This window comes from Scyliorhinus torazame, chromosome 7, assembly GCF_047496885.1.
Source record: "Scyliorhinus torazame isolate Kashiwa2021f chromosome 7, sScyTor2.1, whole genome shotgun sequence".
Taxonomy (NCBI): Eukaryota; Metazoa; Chordata; class Chondrichthyes; order Carcharhiniformes; family Scyliorhinidae; genus Scyliorhinus; species Scyliorhinus torazame.
Genome location: NC_092713.1, coordinates 7,887,325 through 7,901,003, shown reverse-complemented (window position 1 = coordinate 7,901,003; position 13,679 = coordinate 7,887,325). Strand labels below are relative to the sequence as shown.

Here is a 13,679-nt window from a genome sequence, read left to right as displayed (position 1 = left end):
CCTCCCCTCCCCGGGGGGGGGGGGCCCTCTCTCCCCTCCCCGGGGGGGGCCCTCTCTCCCCTCCCCGGGGGGGGCCCTCTCTCCCCTCCCCGGGGGGGGCCCTCTCTCCCCTCCCCGGGGGGGGCCCTCTCTCCCCTCCCCGGGGGGGGCCCTCTCTCCCCTCCCCGGGGGGGGCCCTCTCTCCCCTCCCCGGGGGGGGGCCCTCTCTCCCCTCCCCGGGGGGGCCTCTCCCTCCTCACCGCCAGCAGGAGCGCGCGGCCGGCGCACGAGCTGGTGCTGCAGTAGCGCTCTGAGCGGTTCAGCCTGTCCACCAGGCCGCGGATGGCCGCGTCCACTCCGCCCGCGCGGCTCCTGTCAGCGCCGGGCCGCAGCCGCTGCTCCTTCCGCCGGCCGAACGCATCCATCCCGGGGCCGGGCCAGGGGGCGGAGCGATGGGCGGGGCCTGACCAGGGGGCGGGGCGACGGGCGGGGCTCGGGCGGGGACTGCCCACGGGGCGGAGCGATGGGCGGGGCTCGGGCGGGGCTAGGGGTGGGTGTGGGCCCCGCCCCCCACACCAGCAGCAGCCGCGGCGGGGTCGCACCCACTCCCGGTACCTCTCCGCTTTACTTTCCCTCAGTTAATGGCGCCGGCCGGAGGAGGGGGCGGGGTGGGGTGCACCGGGGCGGGGGGGTACCGGGGCGGGGGGGTACCGGGTGGGGGGGTACCGGGGCGGGGGGGTACCGGGGCGGGGGGGTACCGGCCGCGCTCCCCCCCCCCCCCCCGGGTGAGGCGGCTGTGCGGCTCCCGTTGGAAAACCGCCATTGGGATTTCTGGAATTGGGTGGATCTGGAATCATTGCCGCGGTGGCACAGTGGTTAGCACCGCGGCTTCACAGCTCCAGGGTCCCAGGTTCGATTCCGGCTTGGGTCACTGTCTGTGCGGAGTCTGCACGTCCTCCCCGTGTGTGCGTGGGTTTCCTCCGGGTGCTCCGGTTTCCTCCCACAGTCCAAAGATGTGCAGGTTCGGTGGATTGGCCACGATAAATTGCCCTTAGTGTCCAAAATTGCCCTTAGTGTTGGGTGGGGTTACTGGGTTATGGGAATAGGGTAGAGGTGTTGACCTTGGGTAGGGTGCTCTTTCCAAGAGCCGGTGCAGGCTCGATGGGCTGAATGGCCTCCTGCATTGTAAATTCTCCCAGTGAGCCGGAGAAGACACAGCCAGAGTGAGACAGCAAAGAGTGAGTTTGGGAATTTGAAGCTAGGTGGGAATTCGAAGCTGGGTGGGGAGGAGGTGCTTTTTATCCCTGCTAAGTGACTGGCAAGCCGTTTTTCTCTTTCCTTTTTCTTTTCATTGGTATGTTTATTTATTTTATCTTCGTTGTTTTTTTGTTTGGAAATTGTAGTTGTTGAAGTTAACCGAAGGTTTAAGACATGTCAGGAGGTCCCAGACTCGTGTCATGCTCCTCGTGTGCGATGTGGGAGCTCGAGGACACGTCCACTGTCCCTGGCTCCTTCACGTGCAAGAAGTGTGTCCAGTTGCAGCTCCTGTTAGATCGCTTGACGGCTCTGGAGCTGCGGATGGACTCACTTTGGAGCGTCCGCGATGCTTAGGACGTCGTGGATAGCACATTTAGCGAGGTGGTCACACCGCAGGTGAAAGGTACTGAGGGAGATAGAAAATGGGTGACCAAAAGACAGCAAGAGTAGGAAGGCAGTGCAGGTGTCCCGTGCGGTCATCTCCCTGAAAAACAGATATACCGCTTTGGATACTGTTGAGGGAGATGGCTCACCAGGGGAAGGCAGCAACAGCCAGGTTCATGGCACCGTGGCTGGCTCTGCTGCGCAGGAAGAAGAATGGCAGGGCTATAGTGATAGGGACTCAATTGTAAGGGGAATAGACAGGCGGTTCTGCAGACGCAATGAGACTCCAGAATGGTATGTTGCCTCCCTGATGCAAGAGTCAAGGATGGCTCGGAGCGGATGCAGGACATTATGGGGGGGGGGGGGGGGTGAACAGCCAGCTGTCGTGGTGCACACAGGCACCAACGATATAGGTAAAAAACGGGACGAGGTCCTACAAGCTGAATGCTCGTAGTATTCGGAATAAGGTTAATGAGTTGATGGCGCAAATCATCGTGAATGACTATGATTTAGTGGCCATTACTGAAACATGGTTAAAGGATGGTCACGACTGGGAGTTAAATATCCGAGGGTATCAAACTATTCGGAAGGGCAGAGTGGATGGTAAGGGAGGTGGTGTAGCTCTGTTAATTAAGGATGACATCCGGGCAATAGTAAGGGATGACATCGGTGCTATGGAGGATAAGATTGAATCCATTTGGGTGGAAATCAGGAATAGTAAGGTGAAAAAGTCACTGATAGGAGTAATCTATAGGCCACTAAATAGTAACATTTTGTGGGGCAGGCAATAAACAAAGAAATAACTGATGCATGTAGAAATGGTACAGCAGTTATCATGGGGGATTTTAATCTACATGTCAATTGGTTTAACCAGGTCGGTCAAAGCCTTGAGGAGGAGTTTATAGAATGTATCCACGATAGTTTCCTAGAACAGTATGTAATGGAACCTGCGAGTGAACAAGCGGTCCTAGATCTGGTTCTGTGTAATGAGACAGGATTGATTCAGGATCTCATAGTTAGGGATCCTCTCAGAAGGAACGATTACAATATGGTGGAATTTAAAATACAGATGGAGGGTGAGAAGGTAAAATCAAACACCAGTGTTTTGTGCTTAAACAAAGGGGTTTTCAATGGGATGAGAGAAGAACTAGCTAAGGTAGACTGGGAGCAAAGACTTTATGTTGAAACAGTTGAGGAACAGTGGAGAACCTTCCAAGCGATTTTTCACAGTGCTCAGCAAAGGTTTATACCAATAAAAAAGAAGGACGGTAGAAGGAGGGAAAATCAACCGTGGATATCTAAGGAAATAAGGGAGAGTATCAAATTGAAGGAAAAAGCATACAAAGTGGCAAAGGTTAGTGGGAGACTAGAGGACTGGGAAATCTTTAGGGGGCAACAGAAAGCTACTAAAAATGCTATAAAGAAGAGTAAGATAGATTGAGAGTAAACTTGCTCAGAATATAAAAACAGACAGTAAAAGTTTCTACAAATATATAAAACAAAAAAGAGTGGCTAAGGTAAATATTGGTCCTTTAGAGGATGAGAAGGGAGATTTAATAATGGGAGATGAGGAAATGGCTGAGGAACTGAACAGGTTTTTTGGGTCAGTCTTCACAGTGGAAGACACAAATAACATGCCAGTGACTGATGGAAATGAGGCTATGACAAGTGAGGACCTTGAGAGGATTGTTATTACTAAGGAGGTAGTGATGGGCAAGCTAATGGGGCTAAAGGTAGACAAGTCTCCTGGCCCTGATGGAATGCATCCCAGAGTGCTAAAAGAGATGGCTAGGGAAATTGCAAATGCACTAGTGATAATTTACCAAAATTCACTAGACTCTGGGGTGGTCCCAGCGGATTGGAAATTAGCAAACGTGACACCACTGTTTAAAAAAGGAGGTAGGCAGAAAGTGGGTAATTATAGGCCAGTGAACCTAACTTCGGTAGTCGGGAAGATGCTGGAATCTATCGTCAAGGAAGTAATAGCGAGGCATCTGGATGGAAATTTTCCCATTGGGCAGACGCAGCATGGGTTCATAAAGGTCAGGTCGTGCCTAACTAATTTAGTGGAATTTTTTGAGGATATTACCAGTGCGGTAGATAACGGGGAGCCAATGGATGTGGTATATCTGGATTTCCAGAAAGCCTTTGACAAGGTGCCACACAAAAGGTTGCTGCACTAGATAAAGATGCATGGCATTAAGGGGAAAGTAGTAGCATGGATATAGGATTGGTTAATTAATAGAAAGCAAAGAATAGGGATTAATGGGTGTTCCTACCAATCAGTAGCTAGTGGTGTCCCTCAGGGATCAGTGTTGGGCCCACAATTGTTCACAATTTACATAGATGATTTGGAGTTGGGGACCAACGGCAATGTGTCCAAGTTTGCAGACGACACTAAGATGAGTGGTAAAGCAAAAAGTGCAGAGGATGCTGGAAGTCTGCAGGGGGATTTGGATTGGCTAAATGAATGGGCTAGGGTCTGGCAGATGGAATACAATGTTGACAAATGTGAGGTTATCCATTTTGGTAGGAATAACAGCAAAAGGGATTATTATTTAAATGATAAAATATTAAAACATGCTGCTGTGCAGAGAGACCTGGGTGTGCTAGTGCATGAGTCACAAAAAGTTGGTTTACAGGTGCAACAGGTGATTAAGAAGGCAAATGGAATTTTGTCCTTCATTGCTAGAGGGATGGAGTTTAAGACTAGGGAGGTTCTGCTGCAATTGTATAAGGTGTTAGTGAGGCCACACCTGGAGTATATTGTTCAGTTTTGGTCTCCTTACTTGAGAAAGGACGTACTGGCATTGGAGGGTGTGCAGAGGAGATTCACTAGGTTAATCCCAGAGCTGAAGGGGTTGGATTACGAGGAGAGGTTGAGTAGACTGGGACTGTACTCGTTGGAATTTAGAAGGATGAGGGGGGAATCTTATAGAAACATATAAAATTATGAAGGGAATAGATAGGATAGATGCGGGCAGGTTGTTTCCACTGGCGGGTGAAAGCAGAACTAGGGGGCATAGCCTCAAAATAAGGGGAAGTAGATTCAGGGCTGAATTTAGGAGGAACTTCTTCACCCAAAGGGTTGTGAATCTATGGAATTCCTTGCCCAGTGAAGCAGTTGAGGCTCCTTCATTAAATATTTTTAAGATAAAGATAGATAGTTTTTTGAAGAATAAAGGGATTAAGAGTTATGGTGTTCAGGCTGGAAAGTGGAGCTGTGTCCACAAAAGATCAGCCATGATCTCATTGAATGGTGGAGCAGGCTCGAGGGGCCAGATGGCCTACTCCTGCTCCTAGTTCTTATGTTCTAACATACAGTGAAAAGCATTGTTCTGCGTACAATCCAAACAGATCGTTCCATGCAGACGTATGGTTAACACACAACGTAAATACAGAGATACAGGCATCGGGTGAAGCATACAGAGTGTAGTACTACTCAGTAGAGAAGATGTGTGGAGAGATCAGTTCAGTCCATAAGAGGGTCATTTAGGAGTCTGGTAACAGTGGGTAAGAAGCTGTTTTTGAGTCTGTTCGTGCGTGTTCTCTGACTTTTGTACCTCTTGCCCAATGGAAGAAGTTGGAAGAGTGAGTAAGTGGGAGGGGTCTTTGCTATACCTGTAAAAACTGGTAAGAGTCACTGTGGACATGCCGAATTTCCTTACTTTCCTGAACAGTTTTTTGGGGTCTCAAATTGTATATTTGAACCATGTTGGTCATCAATGCTCTAATGATGATCACTTATTGTCACAAGTAGACACCAATGAAGTTATTGTGAAAAGCCCCTAGTCGCCAAATTCCGGCGCCTGTTCGGGGAGGCTGGTACGGGAATTGAACCCGTGCTGCTGGCTGTATTCTGCATTACAAGCCAGCGATTAGGGCTAACACTCAGTCTCAGAGACTTCCAGCTGGTTTTGATGGGTGCGATCCACCCAAATGGGAACAGAGTCCCGAGCCGCACGAATAGCCGGGTGTTTCCCAACACTCGGAGCGCCAAGAATCACCATGCTATTGAAGGCAAGCCCCACGCTATCGAACGGCCATCACCATGCTATCGAACGCCATTCATGTAGATGTGGGGCCTCAGCGGGTTACGCGCGGCCGAGGCTGCACTTAATCCCATTGTGTATACCGAGGGGCTCTGCTCACCGGAACGCCTCAGTGCAGGGAGAGATCGGGTGGTCTCTAAACCCCCCCCACGTGACCCCCAAACTCCCAGCTCATCAATAAGCGGGTCTCCAGGCCCGATCCACAGCATGGGAAAAATGCCCGGCTGGTATCCAGGTGGCACTGCCAGGCACCACCCTGCTCCGAGGGCAAGCACCTGAGGGCCTCCGACCCCTTGGGAGACCCCCACGAATGCCGTTCCATCTGAACCAGTGGGAACCAGGACTGAAAGACGCTCGCCTGAGATCTCTGTGACGAGAGAGTTTGGGCGGCACGATAACAGCATTGTTGCTTCACAGTGCCAGGGACCCAGGATTGATTCCTGGCTTGGGTCACTGTCTGTTCTCCCTGTGTCGGTTTCCTCCGGGGTTTCCTCCCATAAGTCCCGAAAGACGTGCATGTTGGGTGAATTGGGCATTCTGAATTCTCCCTCAGTGTACCTGAACAGGCGCCGGAGTGTGGCCACTAGATTTTCACAGTAACTTCATTGCAGTATTAATGTAACCCTACTTGTGACTACTTATTATTACATCCCATACCTTGGGTAGATCTGGGGCTTGTTTAGCACACTGGGCTAAATCGCTGGCTTTTAAAGCAGACCAAGGCAGGCCAGCAGCACGGTTCAATTCCCGTACCAGCCTCCCCGAACAGGCGCCGGAATGTGGCGACTAGGGGCTTTTCACAGTAACTTCATTTGGAGCCTACTTGTGACAATAAGCGATTTTCATTTCATTCATTTCAATCTCAGGAATGCGTATTAGAGTAAGATTGGCTGTCTCGCTCTAATCTGCAAATTTGCCAAAACATGACCCCGCCTACAGTGAGTGGGATTCACATTGTTGTATCTCAGATGATCGCGTTGGATCTCCCGATGCCTGGCATGCTGATTAGATCCCGGAAGAGGGATCGCTCGGCATGTACCGGTCGCATTGCACCGTACAACACTGCCTTTCGGGCGCAACGAGGCAGGTAGATCTCGCGCAAAGAATTTTGATGAGTAAATAAGGAGAAAGCGTTTCCAGTGACAGGAGGGAGGGTAACCCCAGAGGGACACAGATTGAAGAGAATCGGGAAAAGAACCAGAGGGGGAGATGAGAATGTTTTTTTACACAGCGAGTTGTTGTGATCTGGAAGATGCTGCCTAATAACTTGCAAAAGGGATGTGGATGTGTTCCCGTACCAGTCTCCCCGAACAGGCGCCGGAATGTGGCGACTAGGGACTTTTCACAGTAACTTCATTTGAAGCCTACTTGTGACAATAAGCGATTTTCATTTCATTTTTCATTTCAGGATAAATAATTGAAGGGGAAAATTTGCAGGGCCACAGGGTAAGATCCGAGGGAGAGATTAATTGAATAGCTCATTCGAAGAGCCAGCACAGAGACAATGGGCTGAATGGTCTCCCCATGTGTTGTAAGATTCCCCGATCCTGACACGATCTTAGTTAGGGTGACCGACTCCTGTATTTCACAGGATTGGTTCATGATTTTGACATTTGTAGGAAATAACCCCCCCCCCCCCCCCTCCACTCTCCCCCGACCCACCTTCCCCGTGTTTCCATTTGTGCCCGAAAGCCTGGCGTTGTTGACAATCTGAACAGTTCTGGTCTCCCCAGCAGCAGTGTGGAAGTCTCCTCTTGGCGCTGGGGCATGGATACTCGGGGGCCGGGCGTTCCCACCACGAGGACGGCAGGAGGTGAGGGGGAACGATGGAGTGAACAGGCCCAGCTGGGTAGGGAGGGGTGGGTGCAATCAGGGCAGGACTGAGAGAGAGCTAGAGTGAAGGAGCTCTAGAACTCAACGCATCTGATTGCAGAGTTTTTGCCATCAGCCATTTTGGGCGCATTCGGAGGAAGATTCTGCAGCTGCTGCTTTCACCCTGCAAGGAATTGAACACCTCACATATTTTAGAACACAAAGGTCTCTCCCACTGCCATCCCAGTCATTTGTGACAAGCCGGGTAACTGTTCCCCAAGCCCACAATCAATCCTTCCGGACCTGGTCTAACCCTGAGCAGAAATTGCGAGCTTTGACTGAAATTCAAAATGCCCTCAGTCGACGTAAAGATCTTTTGAATCTCCGGCTTCACCAGGGACATCCACAGCTAAACAAAATGAAAGACAGCGTGTGTTTGGGAAGCAATGGCCTCAGGACCAGGGCTATAAATAGTGCCTGAAATCCCACACTGGAAATAAATATGAAGCATAATGCATTACCTGTTCCAAATGCTTCACAATGAGGCATGTTGGATCGGGCATCGAGGGACAACCACACCTGGCGAAAGTAAACGATGGTTCATCATGGGCAACGGACACCCAAGCACTTTTCCCCATCAAACATTCTTCAGAGGCAGAATAGGTATTTCTTACTGAAGGGCTACTCTCTATACCATACAGCTGTGGCATCAGAAAGATATCTTTCACTAGACATTCCCAAACTATTACAGTCAAATGAGTAATAAGTTTAACCAAATCCAAAAGATCACAATAAAGGAAGATTTACGGCAAAATTTATACTTTTTTTTATGGGAACAGCCAAGACAGGAATCGTACGAATCATACAAAACGGTGCATCAAATTATGTATGAATTAAAAAGTAACCAAATTTTCATTGTTTCCAGTTACTATTCACTGTCCAAGTTAATTTAGTTACAATGTGAGCATGTGAATCCAAGTTGCATAAGTAATTATTCCGGTGGGCTTGTATCATGTAATTATTCCGGTGGACAGCACGATAGCATTGTGGTTAGCACAATTGCTTCACAGCTCCAGGGTCCCAGGTTCGATTCCCGGCTTGGGTCACTGTCTGTGCGGAGTCTGCACATCCTCCCCGTGTGTGCGTGGGTTTCCTCCGGGTGCTCCGGTTTACTCCCACAGTCCAAAGATGTGCAGGTTAGGTGGATTGGCCATGCTAAATTGCCCCTTAGTGTCCAAAATTGCCCTTAGTGTTGGGTGGGGTTACTGGGTTATGGGGATAGGGTGGAGGTGTGGGCTTGGGTAGGGTGCTCTTTCAAAGAGCGGGTGCAGACTCGATGGGCCGAATGGCCTCCTGCACTGTAAATTCCATGATTCTATGTATCACAGAGAATACACAGTGTGGAAGAGGCTCTTCGGCCCATCGAGTCTGCATTGACACATGAAAAACATTTGATCTGCCCGCCTAATCCCACTTGCCAGCACTGGGCCCACAGCCTCGAATGTTGTGACGTGCCAAGTGCTCGTCCAGATACATTTTAAAGGATGTGAGGCAACCCGCCTCACCCACCCTCCCAGGCAGTGCGCTCCAGACCCTCACCACCCTCTGGGGAAAAAGGGTTTTCCTGAAATCATCCCCCGAACCTCTTTCCCCGACCTTGAACTTGTGTCCCCTCCTAACTGGTCCTTCAACGAAGAGGAATAGCTGCTCCCTGTCCACACTCCTCATAATCTAGGCTGCAATTTGTGTGGGAAGAGGGTATCTTTTACATATTATCAAGTCTTAACTGTATATAGATACAGGAGGAGGCCTTTTGGCCCTTCGAGCCTGCTCCGCCATTCATCACGATCATGGCTGATCATCCAACTCAATAGCCTAATCCTGCTTTCTCCCCATAACCTTTGATCCAATTTGCCCCAAGTGCTATATCCAGTCACCTCTAGAATATATTCAGTGTTTTAGCATCAACTACTTCCTGTGGTAATGAATTCCACAGGCTCACCACTCTTTGTGTGAAGAAATGTCTCCTTATCTCTGTCCGAAATGGTTTGCCCCGAATCCTCAGACTGTGACCCCTGGTTCTGGACACACCCACCATCGGTAACATCTTCCCTGCATTGACCCTGTCCAGTCCTGTTAGAATTTTATAAATCTCTGAGATCCCCCCTCATTCATCTGAACTCCAGCGAGAACAATCCCAACCTAGTCAATCTCTCCTCATATGACAGTCCCGCCATCCCTAGAATCATTTATTTACAATGAAAAGAGGGAATAAGAATGCGTCAGATGGCACCGTCTCGAGCTGAAAATGCTTTTGTTTGTCACCATGGGAGGGAAGGCAAACCCTCTTACACCACTCCCCACCCTCCCCCTCCAGTTGCATTATTCCCGCAGACCAGGTCTCTTCGCTCATTCGCATGGTCCAGTTTCCCTTATATTTTTCTCAGGGGTTGGTCACCCCGGGTTCATGGCAATGCCAGAAAATAAAAGAAAGAAATATTGTTCAAATAATTTCTCAGTTTGATTTAAATCAGAACCCAGTATCTACAGTGCATTAAAAACAGTTAATGAAAACGCAAGTGTGTCGGCTGTAACTCACTGGGTATCACACTCACCAAATCCCAATGTGTCAGCTGTAACTCACTGGGTATCACACTCAGCAAATCCCAATGTGTGAGCTGTAACTCACTGGGTAACACACTCAGCAAATCCCAATGTGTCGGCTGTAACTCACTGGGTAACACACTCAGCAAATCCCAATGTGTCGGCTGTAACTCACTGAGTAACACACTCAGCAAATCCCAATGTGTGAGCTGTAACTCACTGGGTAACACACTCAGCAAATCCCAATGTGTCGGCTGTAACTCACTGGGTAAGACACTCAGCAAATCCCAATGTGTGAGCTGTAACTCACTGGGTAACACACTCAGCAAATCCCAATGTGTGAGCTGTAACTCACTGGGTAACACACTCAGCAAATCCCAATGTGTCGGCTGTAACTCACTGGGTAACACACTCAGCAAATCCCAATGTGTCGGCTGTAACTCACTGGGTAACACACTCAGCAAATCCCAATGTGTCAGCTGTAACTCACTGGGTATCACACTCAGCAAATCCCAATGTGTGAGCTGTAACTCACTGGGTATCACACTCAGCAAATCCCAATGTGTCGGCTGTAACTCACTGGGTAACACACTCAGCAAATCCCAATGTGTGAGCTGTAACTCACTGGGTATCACACTCAGCAAATCCCAATGTGTGAGCTGTAACTCACTGGGTATCACACTCAGCAAATCCCAATGTGTCGGCTGTAACTCACTGGGTAACACACTCAGCAAATCCCAATGTGTGAGCTGTAACTCACTGGGTAACACACTCAGCAAATCCCAATGTGTCGGCTGTAACTCACTGGGTATCACACTCAGCAAATCCCAATGTGTCGGCTGTAACTCACTGGGTATCACACTCAGCAAATCCCAATGTGTGAGCTGTAACTCACTGGGTAACACACTCAGCAAATCCCAATGTGTGAGCTGTAACTCACTGGGTATCACACTCAGCAAATCCCAATGTGTCGGCTGTAACTCACTGGGTATCACACTCAGCAAATCCCAATGTGTCGGCTGTAACTCACTGGGTAACACACTCAGCAAATCCCAATGTGTCAGCTGTAACTCACTGGGTAACACACTCAGCATATCCCAATGTGTGAGCTGTAACTCACTGGGTATCACACTCAGCAAATCCCAATGTGTCGGCTGTAACTCACTGGGTAACACACTCAGCAAATCCCAATGTGTGAGCTGTAACTCACTGGGTATCACACTCAGCAAATCCCAATGTGTGAGCTGTAACTCACTGGGTAACACACTCAGCAAATCCCAATGTGTGAGCTGTAACTCACTGGGTAACACACTCACCAAATCCCAATGTGTGAGCTGTAACTCACTGGGTATCACACTCAGCAAATCCCAATGTGTGAGCTGTAACTCACTGGGTATCACACACACCAAATCCCAATGTGTGAGCTGTAACTCACTGGGTAACACACTCAGCAAATCCCAATGTGTGAGCTGTAACTCACTGGGTAACACACTCAGCAAATCCCAATGTGTGAGCTGTAACTCACTGGGTATCACACTCACCAAATCCCAATGTGTGAGCTGTAACTCACTGGGTAACACACTCAGCAAATCCCAATGTGTGAGCTGTAACTCACTGGGTAACACACTCAGCAAATCCCAATGTGTGAGCTGTAACTCACTGGGTAACACACTCAGCAAATCCCAATGTGTCAGCTGTAACTCACTGGGTAACACACTCAGCAAATCCCAATGTGTGAGCTGTAACTCACTGGGTATCACACTCAGCAAATCCCAATGTGTGAGCTGTAACTCACTGGGTAACACCCTCATCAAATCCCAATGTGTGAGCTGTAACTCACTGGGTAACACACTCAGCAAATCCCAATGTGTGAGCTGTAACTCACTGGGTAACACACTCATCAAATCCCAATGTGTGAGCTGTAACTCACTGGGTAACACACTCACCAAATCCCAATGTGTCGGCTGTAACTCACTGGGTAACACACTCAGCAAATCCCAATGTGTGAGCTGTAACTCACTGGGTAACACACTCATCAAATCCCAATGTGTGAGCTGTAACTCACTGGGTAACACACTCAGCAAATCCCAATGTGTGAGCTGTAACTCACTGGGTAACACACTCAGCAAATCCCAATGTGTGAGCTGTAACTCACTGGGTAACACACTCATCAAATCCCAATGTGTGAGCTGTAACTCACTGGGTAACACACTCACCAAATCCCAATGTGTCGGCTGTAACTCACTGGGTAACACACTCAGCAAATCCCAATGTGTGAGCTGTAACTCACTGGGTATCACACTCAGCAAATCCCAATGTGTGCGTTGTAACTCACTGGGTAACACACTCACCAAATCCCAATGTGTCGGCTGTAACTCACTGGGTATCACACTCACCAAATCCCAATGTGTGAGCTGTAACTCACTGGGTAACACACTCAGCAAATCCCAATGTGTGAGCTGTAACTCACTGGGTAACACTCTCAGCAAATCCCAATGTGTGAGCTGTAACTCACTGGGTATCACACTCAGCAAATCCCAATGTGTCGGCTGTAACTCACTGGGTAACACACTCAGCAAATCCCAATGTGTGAGCTGTAACTCACTGGGTAACACACTCAGCAAATCCCAATGTGTCGGCTGTAACTCACTGGGTAACACACTCACCAAATCCCAATGTGTGAGCTGTAACTCACTGGGTAACACACTCACCAAATCCCAATGTGTGAGCTGTAACTCACTGGGTATCACACTCACCAAATCCCAATGTGTCGGCTGTAACTCACTGGGGAACACACTCAGCAAATCCCAATGTGTGAGCTGTAACTCACTGGGTAACACACTCACCAAATCCCAATGTGTCGGCTGTAACTCACTGGGTAACACACTCAGCAAATCCCAATGTGTGAGCTGTAACTCACTGGGTATCACACTCACCAAATCCCAATGTGTCAGCTGTAACTCACTGGGTATCACACTCAGCAAATCCCAATGTGTGAGCTGTAACTCACTGGGTAACACACTCAGCAAATCCCAATGTGTCGGCTGTAACTCACTGGGTAACACACTCAGCAAATCCCAATGTGTCGGCTGTAACTCACTGGGTAACACACTCACCAAATCCCAATGTGTCGGCTGTAACTCACTGGGTAACACAGTCAGCAAATCCCAATGTGTGAGCTGTAACTCACTGGGTATCACACTCAGCAAATCCCAATGTGTGAGCTGTAACTCACTGGGTATCACACTCACCAAATCCCAATGTGTCGGCTGTAACTCACTGGGTATCACACTCACCAAATCCCAATGTGTGAGCTGTAACTCACTGGGTAACACACTCAGCAAATCCCAATGTGTCGGCTGTAACTCACTGGGTAACACACTCAGCAAATCCCAATGTGTGAGCTGTAACTCACTGGGTAACACACTCAGCAAATCCCAATGTGTCAGCTGTAACTCACTGGGTAACACACTCAGCAAATCCCAATGTGTCAGCTGTAACTCACTGGGTAACACACTCAGCAAATCCCAATGTGTCGGCTGTAACTCACTGGGTAACACACTCAGCAAATCCCAATGTGTGAGCTGTAAC

The 13,679-nt window shown here is 49.2% G+C and overlaps 2 protein-coding genes across 2 annotated transcripts in view; one reads left to right on the top strand and one right to left on the bottom strand.

Moving 5' to 3' along the window:
- Positions 1–426, bottom strand: part of LOC140427237 (tRNA wybutosine-synthesizing protein 3 homolog) — a 27,641-nt gene extending 27,215 nt beyond the window's left edge. Inside the window, exon 1 of the mRNA XM_072512837.1 lies at positions 226–426. Within this exon, the coding sequence (XP_072368938.1) occupies positions 226–404 (179 nt within the window). The 5' untranslated portion in view covers positions 405–426. The remainder of the gene's footprint in view (positions 1–225) is intronic.
- An 84-nt stretch (positions 427–510) lies between these two features.
- The window catches only part of cryz (crystallin, zeta (quinone reductase)), a 57,974-nt gene continuing 44,805 nt past the window's right edge, over positions 511–13,679 (top strand). The window contains exon 1 of the mRNA XM_072510297.1: positions 511–590. The gene's annotated coding sequence lies outside the window, so the exon portion shown is untranslated. The remainder of the gene's footprint in view (positions 591–13,679) is intronic.